The 24,698-nt window shown below is 37.4% G+C and overlaps 3 protein-coding genes across 7 annotated transcripts in view; 2 read left to right on the forward strand and 1 right to left on the reverse strand.

The window, feature by feature from the left end:
• The window catches only part of TRMT12 (tRNA methyltransferase 12 homolog), a 26,280-nt gene extending 18,670 nt beyond the window's left edge, over positions 1-7,610 (forward strand). The window contains exon 2 of one of the 2 annotated variants that reach the window (XR_009253469.1): positions 7,479-7,590. The gene's annotated coding sequence lies outside the window, so the exon portion shown is untranslated. Of the gene's footprint in view, positions 1-7,478 lie in introns of both variants that reach the window. The other variant, XM_058699023.1, reaches the window with a different exon arrangement.
• Positions 1-9,554, forward strand: part of RNF139 (ring finger protein 139) — a 12,729-nt gene extending 3,175 nt beyond the window's left edge. The window contains exon 2 of the mRNA XM_058699019.1: positions 7,479-9,554. Coding sequence (XP_058555002.1) covers positions 7,479-9,298 — 1,820 coding nt within the window. The 3' untranslated portion in view covers positions 9,299-9,554. The remainder of the gene's footprint in view (positions 1-7,478) is intronic.
• A 635-nt stretch (positions 9,555-10,189) lies between these two features.
• TATDN1 (TatD DNase domain containing 1) overlaps positions 10,190-24,698 on the reverse strand; it is a 54,649-nt gene continuing 40,140 nt past the window's right edge. For 3 of the 4 annotated variants that reach the window (XM_058699026.1, XM_058699028.1, XM_058699025.1), the window contains 3 exons: positions 14,764-14,834; positions 13,447-13,573; positions 10,190-10,378 (listed from right to left, as the gene is read on the reverse strand). In XM_058699026.1, the coding sequence (XP_058555009.1) occupies positions 10,276-10,378; positions 13,447-13,573; positions 14,764-14,834 (301 nt within the window). In that variant the 3' untranslated portion in view covers positions 10,190-10,275. Of the gene's footprint in view, positions 13,419-13,446; positions 13,574-14,763; positions 14,835-24,698 lie in introns of all 4 variants that reach the window. The other variant, XM_058699027.1, reaches the window with a different exon arrangement.

Genomic DNA, 24,698 nt, shown 5'->3' on the forward strand with positions numbered 1-24,698 from the left:
CTGACGCGGGGCTCGAACTCACGGACCGCGAGATCGTGACCTGGCTGAAGTCGGACGCTTAACCGACTGCACCACCCAGGCGCCCCTCTTAACGTTTTTAAAGATGGGCAGTGATGGTCTGTCTCAGGATGTTAAGGATGGTAAGTGAGTTAGGATGTAAGCTCTTAGAACAGTACCTGGACCTAGGAAAGGCTATCTAAGTGTTAGCTATTAATAAGCTTGATAGCTTTAAGAAAAAAAAAAATAATGCTTCAGTTAAGACCATACTGTTAGATATTTTGGTCTTTTGAAGGCCTCAGTGAAATTTTGGTGCTTTGTACCCACAATTTTTTGTTCACACTTTGTAAGAAATACAACATATTTTCCACATCTATCACCTGGACTGCTACTTACGTTATACCAGTGTAATTTGCTAATTTTTCATACTTGTGAGAATGATAAAATTCTTTTTTTTTAAAAAATGTTTGTTTGTTTATTTATTTTTTAGAGAGAGAGAATCCTCAAGCAGGCTCAGCACTGTCAGCACAGAGCCCAACATGGGGCTCCATCTCACAAACTGTGAGATCATGACCTGAGCTGAAATCAAAAGTCGGACGCTTAACTGACTGAACCACTCAGGCACCCCAGAATGATAAAATTCTTAAAAACTGGTTTTGTTGCTAAAGATTTACCCTGAATGAAAACAAATGTCTTCAATTTTTGAGGCCCATTCAATGAGGCAGCTTATGTTGTTACTGAAAGTGACAGATTTGTGTGTAAAAGCCACCAGAGGATAGTTGAAATTAATTGTTCTATCTAATTGTTTCTTTTTTTTTTAATAATCGTTGACCTCTCAATACTACTGTCTGTAAATCTCAAAACTTGTCAAATCTCATCTTTTTCTTTAAAATGGAATTGTAAATATGGAAATCTATTCTCTGGAAAGCATTACCAATTTTATATCTGGTCTCTGAAAAATTGACTCCTCTCCTACAAACATGTACCACCACTGCACTTGCATTTGGTATCCAACTAATACAAGAATTTCAGCAGATTAGAATATAAAGCGTCTCATTTTGGAGATGCAAAAAAATACGAATCACAGCATATGGAGTATTTAAGAATATTAAGCTATTCTTAGGAGGTGTCAAATGCTAAATGAAATGCAACCCAGTGCGGCATAATGCTGAATTAGCAAATCTAAATCCAAGGCAGAAAACGCAAGCAGACGAGTTTGATAGTATTACTCATGTAATGATAATTCATTGAAGTAGAAAGGCCTTTCTAAACACAAGGAAACCCAGAAGTTACAAGGAAAAAATGGATAAATTTGAGTGCATAAAAATGGAAGACTTTTTTTGTGACAAAACTCTTTTTTAAAAAATTCTTAAAAATGACAAACTGAGGGGAAAGTATTCACACTGTATAAGATTGAATAAAAGTTTTGGGGCGCCTGGGTGGCGCAGTCGGTTAAGCGTCCGACTTCAGCCAGGTCACGATCTCGCGGTCCGTGAGTTCGAGCCCCGCGTCGGGCTCTGGGCCGACGGCTCGGAGCCTGGAGCCTGTTTCCGATTCTGTGTCTCCCTCTCTCTCTGCGCCTCCCCCGTTCATGCTCTGTCTCTCTCTGTCCCAAAAATAAATAAAAAACGTTGAAAAAAAAAAAAAAAAGATTGAATAAAAGTTTTACTTTTAAGAAAAGACTTACTTAAAGAAAAACTTAAACTCCCAGAGAAGAATGGGCCCAAGATAAAGTAGTTTCCAATAAATGAAATGCAGATGGTCAGTAAGCAAAAACGAAAAAACTCAGCCTCATTTGCAGTTAAAGAAATGCAGGCAACAAGATTTCAGTTACCAGACTGGTGAAGAGTTCAGCATTCAAATAAAAGTTAGACTATATACAAAGTTCAACTAAAGTTACACAGTTTTGGTATGCTGTCACTTCTGTGTAAAGCCATTTGGTTCTATCTCTTGAAATCCATCATCCGTCTTTTGACTCAACAAGTCCACTTCTAAGAATTTGACCTAATGCTGTAATTGTACTTGTGCAAGACTATGGGAAAGGATTTTCATGGCAGCATTGTTGGTAATAACAAATTGTTGATCTAAATATCTATTAGATATCTAACGTAGGTAATCTAAATATCTAAAAGGAATGTGTTCTTCATATTAGGTTTAGACATAAAATGAAGTTTTTGAAAAGAATGAGATAGGTATTTCTGGTGGTATAGAAAGAACTCAGAAAACCTTCGAAGTGAAAAACCAGTGAAGCAATAGTACTTTTGACACCATAGGGATAGACTGGGGATTTTCAACAGCAACCCTATTGATGTTTTGGACTGGATAATTCTTGTGGGGGGGGGGACTTTGGGGAGGGTTGCTGTTCTGTGAATTATAGGATTTTCAGCAGCATCCTTGTCCTGTTCCCATGACATACCCATTAGCATCCCTCTTCCTCCTATTGTGACTGCTAAAAATGTCTCTAGACATTTAGATATTACCAAATGCTGGGTGTGGGTGTGGGGAGGTGGGGTTGGGGCAAAATCTGATCCTAGCTGAGAATCACTGAGATAGATAAATAGACCAGTAGCACAGAATAGAAACCCCAGAAACAGAGCATCCATGTATATAGAGAAACTTGATGTGTTTCAGAGGTAGAATTGAAGTACGTACATTGAGGTAAATACAGACTATTCAGGTAGTGGTCATCTAGTTACATGGGAAAAATTACACTGGGTCCATACCTCACATCAATATATAAATAGTTTTAGGTGGATTAATACCTAAATGTGAAAAGCAAAACTTTAAAAATTTGTAGAAGAAAATATAGGAGAATATAGAGTTTTTTTAACCTTCGAGTAAGGGAGAAATTCTTTAAAAATGTATGAAAGTAAATGTATAAATAAAGATTGGTAAATCCAACAATATTAAAATTAAAAACCTCTGTCAATCAAAAGGCAGCAGCAGAAATGTGAAAAGATCAGCCACATACCTGCAGAAGATATTTGCATTACAGATAACTGATAAAGAATTTGTAGCCAGAGTATTTTTAAATGTCTACAATTCAAGAAGGAAAAACCGCTCCATTGATAAATGGTCAAAAGATAAATTGGCAATTCACAGAGAAAGAAACATGGTCAATAAATCGGAAGATGCCCTCTTTGATAAGTAATCAGAAATGCAGTTTTTAAAAAAGATAATAAAAACTCCACTATTACAATGACATCCTCGTTGGATAAGAAGCAAAAAGAATGAGTTCGTGAGTGTGTGTTTGCTTATGCAAAACTTTGTTTACTCTTCATTTTATACCCATACCTTTTGACTTTAAAAAAATTATATTCACATTTCTTTTTAATAAAAACGTTAAAAATCTTAGTTTAGAAGCAAAAATTTAGTTTTCTTATTAATAAAAGACTTAGAATACCCTGTTAAACCCCATAGGAGAATTCTGTAGAAATACTTTCTTTATGCTCTCGTTTATTTATCAAGTATACCTACAGATTAACCTTTCAAGATATTTTATTTACTTGGTCTACATTTTATTGCTTGGGACTCTCTTTGGATTACGGTAATCATAACATTTCTGTGTTGTTCATTCTTTACTTTGTTAGGAATTTAAATGTTTTTCCATAGTTTTCTTTAGATTGTGTTTAAAAGATATTTAATGATATCTGGAGAGTTATAAATGTTATGTCTTATTTCCTTCCAGTTTTTAGTCCTCAGTTTCTAGACAGGGTTAAAGGTATGAATGGACTTTACACATAAAGGGGTTAAACACTTTGTTGTGCGCCATGCGTGGCAGTGTTTGTTTTGTTTGCTTATTTTGGTAATCAAGTTGAAAAGGCCCTGAACTCTTTCATGAATAGAGTTTGTATGTATCTTCCAAGCTCCTGAATTGATTTTGATACTTGGCTCTTTTCCCACTGTGAGAACTTCGGTGGAACTCTAATCACTGGGTACTGAGATCCCTGATCTCCAGTGTCCAAGGTGATTTTTCTTCATAAAGTAGCATTTATATATAGTCTTGATTGCTTCTTCAGGTTACTCTTAAATCCTAATGAGAAATCTACCCCTGCGCTTAATTTTCTTAGGCCTTCAGGATAAATACCGAGGGTTTTATGTCTGAAGTTTTAAAAATGCAACAAACTTTGGTATTATTTCAATGTTAAAAGGCCATAAGAGGGAATGTTACTGGAGAGACTTGTTACTTGGCACGTGGGCTTTTTCTGTGAGATGAGAGCTGATTTTTCCTACATTCCATACATAGGAACATGAGCATAAAAGAAAACTGTAAGAACCTTACATGCAAACTTTGGGTGGGAATTAAAATAATTTTAAACTATTCTGGAAATGTTTTGTCATTATTGTATCCTGGAGTATAATTTTAATCACGAAAAGTAACAGTTTCTTACTGTTACTTGCTGGGGCGCATCCAGACTTGGAGTATAGTCTCGCTACGTTGGCCATCATCTCCCCCTTTTTTCCTTTGATACATTTGCATGAAGCAAAATAGCACTTTTTCTACAGAAATATTTGTAAAAATCCAGTCATTCCTTCATTTGTGTATAAAAATGAGCTTTAAGGAAAAGAGCTGTTAGAATAAAAAGGACTGGTTTATAAATTACAACAGAGTTCATGGTTATTCACAGGTAAAGATTAATTTACCATTTTGTGGATAGCAGGTTGACAAAAATAATTTATAGTCCCTGTTTGGCTTTCTCCATTTTAAGTGGCATAAAATAGGACTGAAGTTATTTGGGTTTTATTTTGACTTATTTTAGGAGGTTAGGTTAAGTTTTGTCTCAGGAAAAATACCTTTTTTTTTTTTTTTTTTCCACATAGAAAAAGTAAGATTACACATAGTGGGTGAGTAAATTCTGTTTCCTGTACTGTACATGAAAAAAGTTTCTAATCCAACCCCCCCCAAAAACCCATTTTCTAGTGAAAGGGCCTGTTCCCACCTGTCAGCTCTTTGGGAGATTATCAGTGACCACTTGCTCCAGGAATTAGGTGGTTCTTGTGCAGACATGTATGTGTCTTTCAGGTGATTGTGCCCTTTTCTCCTTTTCACGAATAATGTGACACGTGGGCACAGGATAAATTTTAATTTCATAGGCAAAGCCATCATTGAGAACTAGCCCCTGCTTTTTTACATGCAATAGACTGTAAAATGCCTCCATTGTAATATGCAGTGTCTTTCTTGATTACGTGTTGAAATGAGGTGGGTAGATGATGTTTTTGGCGTTTGCCACTTTTTCTGTACTCCAAGCTCTGGTTTCTCAGTTTTGTCTTACCTTTCCATAGGTTTCAGTTTCCAGGTGGGCTGTTTTTTGCGCTTGCCTTTACAAATACAGTCTAGAACGCAGCAGAAATATTTCCCCAATGTGACTTCAATGAACAATGAAAGAATTGTATTTATTTTCTGCAGAATATTTTAGGATCCATAGATGTGCAAGGTAGGAACCTTGCTTGCTCTCAAGAATACATTGTATAGCAGGGTAGATGACCTACTCAGATAACTACAAACTACAACATCAGGTAGTATATGAGTATTGGGCGTTTCCCCAAGTTCTGTGGGTAAGTTGAAAGATCAGTCACTACCAGAGAAAATGGGTCGATTGGATGGGTAGGATTCAAACAGTCAGGGATTTGGGAAGCCCATCATACCAAGCAAAGAGAAGAATGTAAACATAGCTGCAGTTGTGGCAGAGAAAGGGGTATGTTTGAGAAAGAAGTCTGGAGTGGTGGTCTGTGTGTGTTGGGAGGAGCGCTACTCTAAAGCACGTTGGATCCTTGAATGTTTGGACAAGGAATGTAGATCTCACTTGATAGTAATTTCAAGAGCCACTGCTTTGGAGCATAGAAATGAAGAAGGGCAGTTTGGTGATGGACTGGATAGATTTGGACAAGAGCTTTTAGGCACCAGCTAACAGGTTGGTGTCGCTGAGTAAAGGGACATAATAGGTGTTAGCAGAATTGGCAAATAACTGTCAAAGTTGGAGGATGTGGGGCTAGAGGTGCCATTAAGAGAATAATGGTACGTGTAACTGAAATTGGAAATTGCAAGAACTATTTGAAGTGAGTTAGGTTTTAGAAATTTTGAGTGTTTCAGTTGTAAGGTAGAGGTGAAACTAGGTGAATATTTGGATATTGTTTCCATCGTTGAAACCTTGGGCAATAATGTTTATTGTGATCTCACTGAAATTTGTCAGAGTTGGGGTGCCTGGGTGGCTCAGTCTGTTGAGTGTGTAACTTTGGCTCAGGTCATGACCTCACCGCTCCTGAGTTCGAGCCCCACATCGGGCTCTGTGCTGACAGCTCAGAGCCTGAAGCCTGCTTCAGATTCTGTCTCCGTCTCTCTGCCCCTCCCATGCTCATGCTCTGTCTCTCTCAAATATAAAAAAAAATAAAAACATTAAAAAAATTAAAAAAAAGAACTTGTCAGAGCACAAATAAAGATGATCCTGGATGCATGTCACACTGTACATTGGTTACGTACAGAGTGTGGGGGGAGGGCTTTATTACCATTTTAAAAAAATGTTTGAGAGTGAGCACGAGCAAGGGGAGGGACAGAGAGAGAATCCCGAGAAAATCTGTATACTGATAGTGCAGAGCCTGATGTGGGGCTCAATCTCATGAACCATGAAAACATGACCTGAGCTGAAGTCAACAGTTGGATGCTCAACCAACTGAGCCACCCAGGCACCCCTTATTACCAGTTTTTAAAACATGTTTTGGTTTTCTAAATGTTACTTCTGTAATTTAGAGAATAAAAAGGGTTGACTATTTGTAGTAAAAGGTACAGTAATTACAGGAAAAAAGAGAACTTTGGAGGATGTTTCTGAAATCTGCAGGAAAGTATGTAGAAAAAAAAAAAACAAACCCTGATTTTGGACCCATGGGAGAATGCAGATTTAAGGAGCAGGAAAAATAAAAGCCAGCAGGAGTTCACTGTTTGAGGAAAAGGAGGCCTTAGGTGTAAGTATAAAAGTTAAACTTGATTTCCTAAATGTGACTTTTAAGAAAAAGGAATCTAAGGTTTAATAGGCAAATATTTGGATTTTGATTATTTTTAATTCTTAATGTTTTTTTAAAGTAATGGAATTGTTTTAAATATTTTTAGTGATTATGAAATTATAAAGGATATGTTCTTTCAAGATTTTAAAACATTAAAATGTATGTATCACTACAAACTGATCTTGAAGATAATTTTGGGGTCTGGACATACAGTACTACTGGAATTACTTTGGGAATTAGAACATAAAGGAATAAGATTTTTAAAAATATTGTTTGGTCTGTTCTGTTGAACTTCTGACTTTACAAAACCTTTATTGGCCTTTAAACCTAAATTGTCTTGAGGCTTAGTTAAGTTCGTAACTTTGAAGATATTCATATTTCCTGAGTAAGGGGAGAATGGCATAATTATTAGTAGAAAAACATTCTTAAAAATGTTGTGTTCAAGTGACCTGTTCTTTCTTTTTTTCTTTTTTTCTCCTGTTTAGGTATATTTGTATCCAGTATTGTTCTGATCTTGTCACAACGATCACTTTTCAAGTTTTACATGTACAGTTCAGCCTTTCTATTAGCTGCAACTTCAGTGTTGGTAAATTATTATGCTTCTTTGCACATTGACTTCTATGGTGCCTACAACACATCAGCTTTTGGAATTGAGCTGCTTCCTCGCAAAGGGCCCTCACTATGGATGGCACTCATCGTTCTCCAGCTGACCTTGGGAATTGGATATATTACACTACTGCAGATCCATTCCATCTATTCACAATTAATTATTTTGGATCTCTTAGTTCCTGTAATAGGCCTGATCACAGAGCTGCCATTACACATCCGAGAGACTTTAGTTTTTACTTCTTCCTTGATTCTCACGTTAAACACAGTGCTTGTCTTGGTGGTGAAACTTAAGTGGTTTTATTATTCTACACGATATGTCTATCTTTTAGTGAGGCACATGTATCGAATTTATGGATTACAGTTATTAATGGAGGACACATGGAAGAGGATTCGTTTTCCAGATATACTGAGAGTCTTCTGGCTAACAAGAATCACAGCTCAGGCTACGGTGTTGATGTACATCTTAAGGATGGCAAATGAAACTGATTCCTTCTTCATTTCTTGGGATGATTTCTGGGACCTCATTTGCAATCTTATAATTAGTGGATGTGATTCTACACTAACTGTACTGGGCATGAGTGCTGTAATTTCCTCAATAGCCCATTACTTGGGCCTTGGAATATTGGCTTTCATTGGATCCACCGAAGAGGATGACAGGCGACTTGGCTTCGTAGCACCTGTTTTATTTTTTATTTTGGCTCTTCAGACTGGTTTAAGTGGGCTAAGACCAGAAGAGAGACTTATTCGCTTAAGTAGAAACATGTGCCTTTTATTAACTGCAGTCCTGCATTTCATCCATGGGATGACAGACCCTGTATTAATGTCTCTCAGTGCCTCTCATGTGTCATCTTTTCGTAGACATTTTCCTGTGCTCTTTGTCTCAGCTTGCCTGTTTATTCTTCCCGTTTTACTCAGTTACGTGCTTTGGCATCACTATGCGCTCAATACGTGGTTGTTTGCAGTTACAGCCTTTTGTGTGGAACTCTGCTTAAAAGTAATTGTTTCTCTCACTGTTTATACATTATTCATGATTGACGGCTACTATAATGTCCTTTGGGAAAAGCTTGATGATTATGTCTACTATGTTCGTTCAACAGGCAATATTATTGAATTTATATTTGGAGTAGTAATGTTTGGAAATGGGGCTTACACTATGATGTTTGAGTCAGGAAGTAAAATTCGGGCTTGTATGATGTGTCTACATGCATATTTTAACATCTACTTACAAGCAAAAAATGGCTGGAAGACATTCATGAATCGTAGGACTGCTGTTAAGAAAATTAATTCACTTCCTGAAATAAAAGGGAGCCGCTTACAAGAGATAGACGATGTATGTGCAATCTGCTATCATGAGTTTACGACATCTGCTCGCATCACGCCATGTAATCATTATTTCCACGCACTTTGCCTTCGGAAATGGCTGTACATTCAAGATACTTGTCCAATGTGCCATCAAAAAGTGTACATCGAAGATGACGTTAAGGATAACTCAAATGTATCTAACAACAATGGATTTATTGCACCGAATGAAAATCCAGAGGAAGCTATAAGGGAAGCTGCTGCTGAATCTGACAGGGAATTGAACGAAGATGACAGTACAGATTGTGATGATGATGTTCAAAGAGAAAGAAATGGAGTGATTCAGCAACACACAGGCCCTGCGGCTGAAGAATTTATTAATGATGATACTGACTGATTAAAATAGCATTTGCTAATCATTGAGGTATCTGTTTAAAATTCAGTTCATCCAAAATGGAGTAATATGCTTCACTTCAGTGTGTAACCAAGCACAAAAACAGTATCCATGTTGAATCTGTGAATGGTTTTCCGTTTACTGTGATGTGCTACTGTAAATATACCTCTTTAATTACTTCTGGTCTCTTTGGTGACCTATTTAAATTTGTGTACATTGTTGTACATAGAATAAAATGTTTTCACGTTTTTATGACAAAGTTTGAACAACTAGCTTTTTAATAGATGTAATGATAATACAGTGCATCAACTGTTGCCAAAGATTCCTCAATGAAAGCATATGAAAGTATCTAACCGTGGACCTTAGTTTTTCTTTAAAATGGATGGGAGGAATGAAAATGCAAATCAGAGGAAACCACATTACGTGAAAGAAATAAACTAATTTGGATCAGAGGATAAAAGCTATACCTAGGGTATTTTAAAACAAAGGCAAAACAGGCTGCCGGAAGAGACTTTCTTGACATTTGAGAGCAGCCCCTTGTGGAGCTGGGGTGGAAAGTCATGATTCAGAGATTGTGTAAGAGTTGAGAAACAGGCTTATCTCAACTAAACTTTGGGATATAAACCAGAATGTGCTACTTGTTTAATTTTGATGTAAAAAAACAAAACAAAACAAAAACCCAGTATGCTTATTGGCCATTCTGTGTTTGCAGCGTTGACATAAAATTGTCCTTTCAGACTTTGGAAGAGATTACAAAATGAAATATTTGGGAGTTTTCACTGATGTAAACTAAGACAAAGACATTAATTGACATTAAAAACTTTTTGATCTGACTTTATGGATTAAAAATGAGGGGGATGGTGTGCAGTAACATATAATAACTTTTCATTCAACTTCCAGAGCATTTGTTTATTCAGCCCTTTAGTAAGGTTTACCATGAAATTTTACATACATGATGGAAAATGGAAAGGACATACTAATTACATGTCAGGAAAAAAGATTTTAATGGTGTTGTTATATAGTGTATTGGCTAATTCCAGTGGATCCTGCTCTCTCACTGCTGACATTATCTCCAGTATTTGACTAAAAGAGAAAACAAAAATGGATGGTTATTTCCAAGTACCTGCTCAGTTTTAAAGGTTTTCTCTTCATCCATGCAAAGGAAGCTCTTGTACGAGCACCTTTAACATAATAAGCTTTAACCAGCTATAAAGTTTTCAACAGAAAGGCTTAACTGCTGCCATATTTAAAATAGGGTAAGTTGAGACAAGGACCAGGTTCAAATAAATTCTAAAACCAGCCCATATTAGGTCTACCACAAATTAATGGAACTAACCCAGTGAAGACGACGAGTTCTTTTAAACCGTAAGTCATTATGCATTCATTAGTGGGTCATGATGAATTTTCAGAAAATTGTAAGAAAAGGAAAAGTACATTGCACTTAATAAGGGAAGTACTGTTTCATTTTTGTTTGGTTTTATACGTACATGTGTGCTGAGTCGCAAGGTGGGTGGCATTGTGGGTACAGCAAAGTTTGAGCACCTCTGCTAAGAGAATTAGTCTCAAAGGACAGCAGGAAGTTGCTGCATCATCATTAGCACGGTGACCGCAAAGGAAGTTACAAGTTATTTACTTGGAATAATGCATGGTTATTGGGGGAGGGGGGAGGAGACGTGCTTTCTCCTCTGTACTTTTTCCCTGCACGATCAAGAACAGCCTGGGTGGCAGATCTTTCAGTTTCTCTGCCTAGAATAATCATCATCATGAGTGTTCTCTAGCCGTACTATATGTAATGTTTTTATACATGAATTAGAAAGTTCTCAAGTCCAAATTAAACATTTAAATATTCTTTGTGTTAAGTTTTTTGTCCCTGCTATGGGTTTCTTAAATATAAGCAACTAAAGGAATTAGGGACAGAGATTAGAGACTTACTGGGATTTTTTAAGTACATAATCGTAACACAAAAGCTTCGCTTAATACAGACTAAATTTTTATTATCTAGATCAAAGTATGCTAAAAGCAAATCTGTTAACATTTAAATTGACATTAAGGACCCAATTTTCTTAGTAAACCACAGAACTTTCCTCTGTTAACTACTCAGAATTAGAACTTACCTGCATAATGTGTGAAATCAGTAAGGTTCCTGCCACCCATCTCCTTTTTCAGTCCTTTCTCTGTGCTGATATGTTAACAGCTTTTTAAAAACAACTGCCATTTTCCTGCTGAAAATCCTTTGGGTCCTGGTGAAATCTAAACTACTAAGGTTGGCATACAGGAGCCCTCACCAGTCTTCCCAGACTTATTACTTACCCGTGCATCCTACTTTTTGTCACAGTAAACTCATTGTTTCCCCTCTGAGCAGCCAAGCCCTTCTGCAGCCTGCCTTTGCTCAAGGCGTCCGTCCTGGTCTGGCCTAACTCCCAGTTGCACTTTGTGACCAGCTGAAATGTCACCTTAGTTAAGCTACTTCCCCACAAGGCAGGCAGTGACTATGTCCTGTGCTCCTAGTCGTATATTCATACCTCTATAACAGAACTAACATCTTGGATTATACTTTCTGCTTCTTTGCTTCAGGAGGGCAAGGATTCCTGTCTGATACCTTCAATGTCTTATCCAAAGTGCCTGGCAGAATGTATCTCGTCATCTGCTGGGTGGATGCGGGCAGGGACTTTGATTCTTCTATGTAACCTCAGTAACTTACACCTTCCTGACATACAAGAGCTTCAAAATGTGTTTCATGGAATTTATAATCTAAAAGGGAGAAAAGATCTCTATAAAAATAATTAAAATATAAAACTGTTAATAGATGGGATTGATAAAAATGACTTTTTAAGTAGGAATTAATTAGTAATTAGCGTTAGACTAGAGGCATGTGTGTTTTTGAGATGTGGTTTAAAACTTTGTAAATGCTGGCTTTCCCAAGCTCAGCCTCCTCAACTGGTATTCATAGTTGCAGCTGAGACTCAAGCTTTCTTGCTTCTTAGCAGTCTGCACTTGGAAGACCCCACAGAATTTTGTTTTACGGATGTGTAACCTAGGTCCAGAGCTATACTGTATTTAACATTAAGGCAGTATAGAAAACTGACTTGGATCCCCGTTGGCCAATACTTCCTCTAAGCTGGCTGCTGGGAAAATACCAGTTTGTTGTCTCTAGTGTCTCTTTAAATCTCTGAAAGATTCAGAAATAATTGTCTTCTGACAATCTGCAGGTAGCTGCATTTTATAAAAGTTACAAGTGATTCTTTACTAGCCAGGATTTAAATGTACTCCTCAGCCTATGGGTTTTAAAACCATCCTTGCCAACAACAGAATGTTAACAAAGGAAAATCTTTCCAGTATTATTTTTGTAGAATAATTTTTCACTTTTCTGCTTGCTGCATTTTAGATCTTATCTGATACACTTACCTGTTAAAAGCTACTTAAAAAATGTATATGAAAGGAATTATTACAACCTAAAATTAACAGTTCAATTGCCTGAACTGGTAAACCATACTTGATTGATACAGTCTAGATTTAAATTATCAGCTTACGCAAACAAAAACTGGATGTGCCCATTAAAATGATATAAAGTTAACCTGTAAGTTACATGCTCTATAGCTCCTTAACAGTTAGATGGGTAAAAAGCCCTTCTTTTCACATGCTACATGTATTATAATCAAAAACTAATTCTGAATTTTTTTTTTTTTCTCCTTTTGGGGTAGAAAAAGGAAATCCTTTCTATACCTTGCCCTTTTGTTCAGGGGCTCAAAGAAATGTGTTACTTCTTAGGTTTATTCAGGTTGTCAATTCATTTAAAATACAGATACCATTAAAAAGGTCTCCTGCTAAGAGTGCATTTTTATAACCATCAGCCAGGAAGCAGTATGAGAATCTTTTCTGCCTTTCCTACAACATGACAAATGACCAAAATCACATGAAGTTCTTACTGCTGTAATAAAACCACTTTTATTGAGCTGAGAGGTTGAAATGGTATGAAGAGGGGCAGAGACAGAGCAACTTAGTGCAAATCCTTCCAAATCCTTTCAAAATGGTGGCCTTTGAGCTGAACTTCATTTGAATTTCACCCAACTTTAGTCCCTTGAGTTCATTCTGTAAGTGGCATTTGGTAGTTGACTTTAATGTTCTGAAGACCAAGAAAACAAAATACTTACATTATATGGCAGGGTTCATTCCTGTCTTTCACACAGTGCCCATTTTCCCACTTCTTTTTGGTAGGAAACGAAGTTTTTACATATTTTGACCCAGCATGTGTACTTTTCACTCCACACCAAGGTGCATCTGGAGTTGAGCAAAGAAAGAAGTCTCTTCAGAGATTTACCTTTCAAATTACTGATTTTTTTTTTTAAAGTTTTAAATGTCTATTTTTGGGTGAGAGAATAGGGGAAGGGGAGAGAGAGAGAGGGAGACACGGAATCTGAGGCAGCCTCCAGGCTCTGAGCTGTCAGCACAGAGCCCGATGCGGGGCTCGAGCCCACGAACTGTGAGATTATGGCCTGAGCCGAAGTCGGACACTTAACTGAGCTGCCACCCAGGCGCCCCTCAAATTACTGTTTTTGTAATGAACATTATCAAACAAATAATGTAAATTCCTAAATACAAGCTAAGATTCAAAGCAAAAAAAAATCTAAGCACAAGATTAAACCTTGAACTCTACAAATTTTTAAATGCATTTTTAAAATTTTAATTGCTGTTTAGGAGTCTTATTTTTTTTCTGCTAACATTACTGTTGGTGTATGACATACTTTTAAAAAAGAAAGCTAAAAGAACACCAATTATAACTAGAAAAAAGTTAAACCTCTATTTGCCTCTCCTGAATGGGAAACAGTGGCTTTCAACACTAGGATTATTCACTTACCTCTTTCTTTAATAAAGAATTGTAAGAATTTACACATTTTACAAGCATTGTGCTTTTAATAAAATAATTTGTCATGACTCTCCAAGGAAATAAACCTGATTCTTCAGAATGGCTTAGCCTTGACTTTACTAAAAAGTCCATATGTGTAAGTAAAGCCTTAAGTTCAGGGCTAGGTAAAATTTTTAGCTTCTAACCTTGTTTTAAGAGGCAACAGATTAATTTCTAAAATTCTTTGACTAAACCAGTTTGATTTAAATTTATGTACTTGAAAAGTATCGTAGAATTAAGCCATTACAAAGATGACATTATGTAAAAAAATGTTTTGAAGATTTTGAAACCCTGAGGTGAAATAAGACTACTAGTTTAATAAAATATTTATAACCTCCTTAGTCACCACATATTCTGACATCCCATTTTTAAGTGCTTGGCTTAGTCAAACTTCTTAAATTGAGAAACTTGATTGGATACTTGTCTGTTAATTAGTAAAAACCTCAAAGGTTTTCTGAAAAGTATAATTGTTGAGATTGAGTGTCTTTAAGATATTTAACTTTTGTCTAGCTCTGTTTTGGTATGGTTTAATACGAAAATGAAAGTTCAGAAAGCATAAACTTACCAGTTTCAATCATTAATTTTTCACTAGGTATTGATTTCAAAACTTCCAAATTAGCCTCAGTTTTCAGTGAGCTTAAAAAAAATTTCAGAGATAATAAGAAGGTATATTTAATGAGGAACTTTTTTTTGTATTATAAACTTACCTAAAACATTACAAAACCTAAAATCCCCAAACAAAACTTTGGTTGGCTCTAATGGCAGTATACACATTTCTATCCTTACAGAATCCGGATTAAGATCTATTCCAACCATATCCTGGCTTTTGGGGGGATGCAGGTTTTTTTTTGTGCTTATCAGTTGACCAATAAAAATCAGTCTGTGTAAAACTTTAAAGAATTCATTTGCTTCCCTGGGTAATTTGCATAACGTAGAAAGGCTCAAAATGCTGAGTTAGAAGGTCTGGTCAGTTCTGTATGGGCCAAGTATTGGTACAAAGATATCAAAGTTAATGCTTCACTAACCAGAAATCGAATCTTCACAAAGGATGAAAATCATAGTCTCAGAACAAGCAGCATTTAACAAGGAATGAAAATGACAACCTAGTTAGGAGATGTCAGTTTGAGTCTCCTTTTTTGGTGCCCTTTCCCCCACATCTGGAAACAGGATCTTCCATTACTTTTGACATTCCGAAACTTGATGTGTTAGAACCCTTCCAATTTAGACCCCACCCCCCACCCCCAACTCTGAGAAAAATTATGGGAAAAAAGGAATTTTCCTCTTTTGTCTTCTCTCTTTCTGGGACTTTTATTAGTCAATTTTAGGACTCCTGAATTAGTCTGCCAGGCCTTCTTTCTTTCATCCATTCCTGGGAAATTAACTTTCATTTCCTTAATTTTCATTTTCAGACCACGAGACGACTGTTTTATTGGTCTCAGTTCTTCACTTTCCTTGAATAGAAATGTATCTATACCCTTGCTATGGTTTCTTAGAAGGAGGAGCTTAAATCTGGCCATGAGCAGAAGCCTGAAATGCACTGTTTTGATTTTGATGGCACTTTTGTGATCTGAGAGCAGCATGCATTTAACATCTGTTGCCTCTTCAGCCTGGGCATCCAGAATGAAAACACGTAACTTGGATCTGAATTCAACATGTAGCCTGAAAGATCTGCCTCTATCAGTCAACCCCTAGCTAACCCAAAGACTCAGCAGTAAGAAAAAAATACCTCCTGTCATAAGCCAATGAGTTTTGGGATGGTTTGCTATATAATGTAATGATGATTAATACTGTCCTTACGTTGCATTTTTAATTTTAGCATATATATAACTTTCTTTCTGGAGAGGTTAAAATATATATAAAACTGGAATATAAAAACCCCCATGTATTCATTACTTGGCCCCAACAGTTATCAACTCCTGGCCGATAACTATCCCATCCACTTGTCCCAAACCTCTTCTATATAATCTTGAAGGAAATTCAAATTGTTGTAGTTTCTACATTTTAGCATTTATTTCAGAAAATATTTCAGCATGTATCTTTAAGCATGAATATTAAAAAAAAAATGCAACCACAATACTATTATCATGTTTAAGAAACCCCCAACTCTTTTAATATACCAGTATTCAAACTGTCACAGTGTCCTACATTCTTGTTGTTTGTTTGACTTAGGATCCAAATGGGAGCCACGCATTGCAGTCTAAATCTCTTAACCTGTTAAATTTTCCTGGATCTCTTCTTCCCCTTAAAATTTATTTTATGAAGAAACCCAGTTGTTTGCCTTGAAGTTTCCTGGTCTTGATTCCATCTGTCTCCATCTGGCTTTGTGTCGGGCCTCTGTATACTGTTCTATTGATGTATATGTCTGTTTTTGTGCCAGTACCATACAGTTTGGTAGGTTCCTTTTATGACGGAAGCATAGTGAACATACAATACTACAGTAGTTACAGGTGTAAACCATAGAGATTTGACATTTGTCTACAAAATGCTCACCATACAAACTTATTACACTATTATTGACTATATTCTCTACATTGTATTTTGCATCCCCATGACTAATTTATAACTGGAGTCTGTACCTCTAAATCCCCTTAAAACAGCCACCAGTTTTGGTCATTTATTTTTTAGATTCCACATAGAAGTGAAATCATAAAGTATTTGTCTTTCTTTGTCTGACTTATTTCACTTAGCATAATACCCTCTAGGTCCATACATGTTGCATATGGCAAGATTTCATTCTTTTTTTATGGCTGAGTAACATCCCATTTTGTATATGCAAACCTTTGTCCATTCATCTATTGACAAGCACTTAGATTTTTTCCATATCTTGGTGGTTGTAAATAATGGTGCCATTAACAGGGATGCACGTATCTTTTTGAATTGGTGCCTTTTTTTTTTCAGGCAGATAAGCAGAAGTGTAATTATTGGATTGTGTGGTATTTCTATTTGTAATTTCTTGAGGAACTGCCATACTGTTTTCCATAGTACCTGTACCAATTACAGTCCCACCAACCCTGCACAAGGGTTCCCTTTTCCACACCCTTGCCAACACTTGTTATTTCTTGTCTTTTTGATACTAGCCATTCTGACTGGCGTGAGGTGATACCACATTGTGGTTTTGATTTGCATTTCCCTGATGGTTAGAGACATTGAGCATCTTTCCATGTGTCTGTTGGCATGTGTATGTCTTCTTTGAAGAAATGTCTGTTCAGGTCTTCTACCCATTTTTAAACTAGATTTTTTTTATTGGTGTTGAATTGTAGGAGTTCTTTACATGTTTTGGATATTAACCACTTATCAGGCTTATCATTTGCAAATAGTTTCTTCCATTCAGTATGTTGCCTTTTTGTTTTGTTGATGGTTTCCTACACTGCGCATAACCTTTTACTTCAATGTAATTCCTGTTGCTTATTTTTTATTCTGTTGCCCTTGCCTGAGAACAAATCCAAAAAATACAGCTAAGACTGATGTTTAAGAGTTTACTGCCTACATTTTCTTTTCTTTCTTGAACTTGATGTTCAAGAGTTTACTGCCTATGGTTTCAGATCTTACATTTGGGTCTTTAATGCATTTTGAATTATTTTCGTTTATGATGTAAGAAAGTGGTCATTTTCCCAACATCATTTATTGAAGAGACGATCTTTTCTCCTGTGTATTCTTGCCTCCTTTGTTGTAAATTAATTCACTGTACAAGTATGGATTTATGCCGGAGCTCTGTATTCTGTTCCACTGATATGTGTCTGTTTTTACAAAATTTTATTTAAGTAATCTCTACACCTAATGTGGAGCTTGAACTCACGACCCCAAGATCAAGAGTCACATGCTCCTCTGACCAAGCCAGCCAGGCACCCCCTTGTGTGTTTTTGTGCCAGTATCATATAGTTTTGATTACTATAGCTTTGTAGTATAGTAAATCTGAGATTGTGATAAGATTGCTTTAGCTCTTCAGGGTGTTCTGTGGTCCCTTACACATTTTAGAATTTTCTCTGAAAAATACTACTGGTGTTTTGATAGGGATTACACTGAGTCTGTGAATTGCTTTGGGTTGAATGGACATTTTAACATTAATTCCTCCAATCCATGAGCATGGAATATCTTTACATTTATTTGTGGTATCTTCACTTTCTTTCATCAGTGTCCTAGAGTTTTCAGAGTATAGGTCTTTAACAACTTTGGTTAAATTTATTCCTATGTATTTTATTCTTACACAATTGTAAATGGGGCTTTTTAAATGTTTGTTTATTGAGATATAGAGGTGGGGAGGGAATCCCAAGCAGGCTCTACGCTATCAGCACAGAGCCCAGTGTAGGTAGGACTTGATCCCACAAACCGTGAGACCATGACCTGAGCTGAAATCAGAGTCAGACACTTAACCCACTGAGACACCCAGGGCGCCCCAGTGGGATTTTCTTAATTTCCCTTTATGCCTATTTTAGTGTACAGAGACCCAACTGATTTTTGTACATTAACTTTAGGGAATTCCTGTAACTTTAGGAAATTCATTTATTCTAATTGTTTAGGGCTTTCTAAAAATACTATGTCACTTGCAAATAGTGACAGTTTTCCTTCCTACTTACCAGTGTGGATGGCTTTTCTTTTGCTTGTCTGATTGCTGTGGCTATGACTTCCAGTACTTATGTTGAATATAAGTGGCATGAGTGGACATCTTTGTCTGTCTTGTTCCTAATCTCAGAGGGAAAGCTTTTAGCTTTTCACCACTGAGTATGTTAGCTTGTCATTATCTGTCCTCTATTATGTTGATGTGTGCTCCCTCTGTACTCCCTTTGTTGATAATTTCTATGAGTGGATGTTGAATTTTGTCAGATGCTTTTTCTGTTGTCTATTGAAATGATCATATGATTTTTATCCTTTCTTTTGTTAATGTGCTGTTTGATTTTCAGACATTGAACCATCCTTGCATCCCTGGAACAAATCCTACTTGGTCATGATGAATGATCCTTTTAATATATTGTTGGATTCAGTTTGCTGATATTTTGTTGAGGAATGCTATAATCATGTTTATCAGAGATATCTGTAATTTTCTACTTTGTAGTGCCTTTGGTTTTTGGTATCAGGGTAATGCTGGTTTAATAGAATGAATTTGGAAGGATTCCTTCCTCTTCAATATTTTGGAATAGTTTCAGAATAGGTAGTAACACTTCTTGAAAAGTCTGGTACAACTCATCTGTAAAGCATCTGATCTAGGACTTTGGTTTGGTGGGAGTTGTTGGATTTTGTTGGTTGGGTGCATGGGTATTTTTTTTCTTTTTTTAATGTCTCAATTTCATTACTAGTCATCAGTCTGTTCAGATTTTGTTTCTTCCTAATTCATTCTTGGTATTTTTCTAGGAATCTATCCATTTCTTCTAGGTTGTCCAATTTGTTATATAATTTTTCACAGTAGTCTCATAATCCTTTCTGTTTTGTGGTGTTGGTTATTTGTCATTTGATTTTGAGTCCTCTCTTTTATTATAAGTCTGGCTATAGGTTTATCTATTTTGCTTATTTTTTCAAAGAACCAATTCTAGTTTCATTGGTTATTTTTTTTTCTCGTTTCTTAAGTCTGTATTTCATTTATTTCTGTTCTCTTTATTATCTCTTCTAATTTTCAACTTCATTTCTTCTTTTTCTAGTTTCTTTGGGTGTAAGGTTAGATTGAAATTTTTGTTTCTTGAGGTAGGCTTGTATTGCTCTAAACTCCCCTTTTATTTAAAAGTTTTATTTATTTTGAGAGAGTAGGGGAGGGGCAGAGAATCCCAAGCAGGCTCCACACTGTCTGCACAGAGCCTGACACGGGGCTTGAACTCACCAATTGTGAGATCATGACCTGAGTTGAAATCTAGAGGTGGACGCTTAACTGACTGAGCCACCCAGGTGGCCCTCTAAACTTCCCTTTTAGAACTGCTTCTGCTGCATCCCAAATATTTTGAACTGTTGTTTTTCCATTTGCATTTGTCTCAAGGTATCTTTTTAATTTCCTCGACCCAGTTCAGTAGCATGTTGTTTGGCTTCCATATGTTTTTTTCCCCCATTTTTCCCCATAATTGATGTTTTAAAAAAAATTTTTTTTAACGTTTATTTATTTTTGAGAGAGAGAGACACAGTGTGAGCAGGGGAGGGGCAGAGAGAGAAGGAGACACAGAATCTGAAGCAGGCTCCAGGCTCTGAGCCGTCAGCACAGAGCCCGGCATGGAGCTCAAACTCATGGACTGTGAGATCATGACCTGAGCTGAAGTCGGACGCTCAACCGACTGAACCACCCAGGCGCCCCCATAATTGATGTTTTTAAAGATTTTATTTTTTAAAGTAATTTCTACACCAGTGTGGGGCTTGAACTCACAACCCTGAGATCAGAAGTCACATGCTGTACTGTCTGAGCCAGTCAGGTACCCCTCTGTAATTGATTTCTAGTTTCATACTGTTGTAGTCAGAAAAGATGCTGGATAGGACTTCAGTCTTAAGTTTGTTTTGTGGCCTCACATGTGAGCTATCCTGGAGAATGTTCCGTGTGCACTTGTATATTCTGTTTATGGATGGAATATTCTGTATATCCATTAAGTGCATCTGATCTATTATGTCGTCCAAAGTCAGTGTTTCCTTATTGTGTTTCTGTTGGATGATCTATGCATTGATGTAAGTGGGGTATTAAAGTCCTCTACTATTATTACTATTCATTTCTCCCTTTATGTCTGTTAATAAATTGCTTTATATATTTAGATGTTCCTATTGGATGCATAGATACTTACAATTATTATATCCTCTTGTTGGATTGATCCTTTTATCATTATGCAATGCCCTCTTTGTGTTTTGTTAGTCTTTGTTTTAAAGAATACTGTATCAGGGGAGCCTGGGTGGCTCAGTCGGCTAAGCATCCAACTTTGTCTCAGGTCCTGATCTTGCAGTTCCTGAGTGCAAGCCCTGTGTTGGGCTCTGTGCTGACAGCTCGGAGCTTGGAACCTTCTTCAGATTCTGTGTTTCCCTCTCTCTCTGCCCCTCTTCTGCTTGCACTCTGTCTCTCTCTCCCTCAAAACAAATAAACATTAAAATTTTTTTAAGTATACTGTATCCTTTAAGTGTTGCTAGTGCAGTTTTTTAAAATTTTTTTTTATTTGCTTCTGTTCGCATGGAATATCATTTTCCTCCCTTCACTTTCAGGATGCATGTGTCTTTTTTTTTTTTTTAATATTTATTTTTGAGAGAGATAGAGCACGAGCAGGTGAGGGGCAGAGAGTAAGAGAGACACAGAATCCGTAACAGGCTCCAGGCTCTGAGCTGTCAGCACAGAGCCTGACATGGGGCTCAAGCCTACAAACTGTGAGATCACAACCTAAGCTGAAGTTGGTTGCACAAATGACTGAGCCATCCAGACACCCCAGTCTATGTGTTGTTTCTTTAGATCTGAAGGGAATCTCTTGTAGGCAATTTTTTTTTTAAACCCAGTCACCCTATGGTTTTTGATTGGAGTATTTAATTAACATTTAAAATAATTATTGACAGGTATGTGCTTATTACCATTTCTCTGTTTTCTGGTTGTTTTTGTAGTTTCTTCCTCTTGCTCTCTTCCCTTGTGGTTTGATGGTTTTCTTTAGTCTTCTGCTTGGATTCCTTTTTACTTTTTGTGTATCTATTATAGGTTTTAAGTTTGTGGTTACCATGAGGTTCATATACAACAGTCTATTTTCAGTTGATGTTTAAGTTTGCACACTGAAAGCACTACATTTTTATTCTTTCCCCAAGTTTTATGTATATGGTGTCGTATGTTACATTTTTATTTTGTGTAATTACTAGAAATATAACTGATTTTACTATTTCTTTTAAATGTCCTATTAGTCTTACAAGTGATTGCTCTACTATATTGTATGTTTGCTTTTACTAGAGACTTATTTTCTGTTTTCTGTTTATGATTTTCTTCTAGTTGGCATTTTCTTATCTACTTAAAGAAGTGCCTTTAACATTTCTTGCAAAGACCATTTAGGGATGATGAACTCTTTTAAGTTTTGTCTGAGAAAACCTCTCTCCTTGAATTCTGAGTAACTCTGCCAGACACAGTATTCTTGGTTGTAGGCTTTTTCCTTTCAGCACTTTGAATATATCACGACACCACTTTATTCAAGCCTTCAATGTCTTTGCTATAAAAAAAAAAAAAAATCACCTGATAGCATTAGGGGGGTTCCCTTGTATGTAATCAGTTGCTTTTCTCTTACTGCTTTTAAGATTCTCTTATTAATTTTTGACCTTTTTATTACTAAGTGCTTTAGTGTGGACATCATTCGGTTCATCTTGTTTGGGGCTCTGTGTGCTTCCTGGACATCTATTTCCTTCCCCTGATTAGGAAAACTTTCAGCTATTTCTTCAGATTTTCTGCCTCTCTCTTCTCCTTCTGGGACTCTGATACTGCGAATATTAGTATACTTGATGTTGTCCTAGTTGATGTTTTAAAAATCCTCATGTTTAAAAATTCCTTTTCTGTTCAGCTTGGATGGTTTCCACTACCTTGTCTTCCAGGTCACTGATCTATTCTGCTGTATCCTCTAATCTAGTAGCGGATTCTTTTTCACTTCATTTATTATATTCTTCATCTCTAATTGGTTCTTTTTTATATTTTCTCTTTTTCTGAGTTTATACAACTCGTTTCTAGTTCAGTGAGCATCTTTATAACCATTACTTTGAACTCTCAGGTAGACTGCTTGTTGTGGTTTTATTTAGTTCTCTTTGTGAGGTTTTCTTTTGTTCTTTCATTTAGAATAAACTCTTGTCTTCTCATTCTGTTGACTCTGCTTTTCTCTTTGCATTACATCAGTTACGACTCCTGGCCTTGCAAGCAGTGGCCTTGTGTAGAAGTGTCCCGTGGGGCCACGCAGCATAATCCTACCCACCCCACCAGGGCACCAGAACCAAGTACCCCAGGGACGTGCCATGTGGGCTGTGTGTGCCCTCCTGTTGTGACTGTGCTGCAGCTGCTGCGGGCATGCTGGGTGGGGCTGGGATGCAGTCCCAGCCAGAGCTGTCCAAGGTGTGGTGGGGCGGTGGTTGCTTTGCGGGTTCACCAGTCCCAAGCAAGGCTGACCACAGGGTATGGCAGAGCAGGTGCCAATTAAGAAGGGCACCTGCCTGAACTAGCAGGTTGGGCGGGGTGGCTCAGACAAGGAATGCCAAGGCAGGGTGAGCTGTGCTAGCAAGCTAGTTGGAGGGGGTCAGACTTGGCTTTCATCATTATCAGGCCAGCTAGGCTGGAGAAGGGCAAGAAAAATGGCACCTGCTACACTCCCAGTCCTGGAGAAAGTTTCTACAGATCCTTGCCCCTCCAGCACAAACCCTAAAATTAGCCAGTAAATCTATTCCTGTATAATCCAGATACTTTTCAAACTGCTGCCTCTCTGCTGGATCTTAGAGTTAGTAATAGAGTGTGCTGGTCCTGTAAGAGTCGTCTGTTTCTTAATGGCACCCTGGCTCTGCTGGAATAAAGCCCTGATGGTTTTCAAAGCCACATGTTATGGGGGCTTGTCTGCCTGGTACAGATCTCTGGAGCAGTTGAGGTGGGGGGTGGGGGCACTCAACATGGGGTTCGATCCCCTTGCTCTTCAGGGAAGACCTCTACCCCTGTGATATCCCTCTCGGTTGTAAGTTGCCATACCATGTAACTGGTTCCCTACCATGTCTCTGCTCCTTCTTGCTTTCTCAGTGTGGCCTTTTCTTTCTCCATGGAAGAGTCTTTCTGCTAATTAGGTCATTTTCCGAATGACTTGCATTTCACGTAGTTGCTGCCTGGGGTGTGTCTGTGGGAGGAGGTGGAATCCTCCTCCTCTACAATGTTCCCTGGTCATCTCGACATTAAGAAAATTTTGCCTGCTGTGTTTCTTACAGGATGTCGAGAACACCATCTGGAGTCTTGACCAGATTCAGGTTGGATTTTTTTCTTCATGTTTTTGGCAAGACCTTCATAGGTGGTGGTTATGATCTTCTATTTTTTTAATTTTTTTTCAACGTTTTTTATTTATTTTTGGGACAGAGAGAGACAGAGCATGAACGGGGGAGGGGCAGAGAGAGAGGGAGACACAGAATCGGAAACAGGCTCCAGGCTCCGAGCCGTCAGCCCAGAGCCTGACGCGGGGCTCGAACTCACGGACCGCGAGATCGTGACCTGGCTGAAGTCGGACGCTTCACCGACTGCGCCACCCAGGCGCCCCGATGATCTTCTATTTAGAAGCACATGGTATCTGGTTATATTTTTGTGACATGAGGCAGCCACAGATGCCCAATGCTTAGACCTCTTAGTTTACTAGGAGTTGCAGATGTTGATAGAATCCTATCAACCCTTTATTCACTAGAATACTTGTATGAAGAGAAAATTCCTATGTCTACTATTAGGTACCCAATGGTAGTTGGTAGAGGGGAAAAATATGTATCTTCTTGTTGAATGTGTTGATTCCCTAGCTTAGCCCAACGGTGGTATTAATAACACTGACATTCATTTTTAATCATTAAGGAATTCTTACTTTTATG

Source organism: Neofelis nebulosa, chromosome 14 (genome assembly GCF_028018385.1).
Source record: "Neofelis nebulosa isolate mNeoNeb1 chromosome 14, mNeoNeb1.pri, whole genome shotgun sequence".
Lineage (NCBI taxonomy): Eukaryota > Metazoa > Chordata > Mammalia > Carnivora > Felidae > Neofelis > Neofelis nebulosa.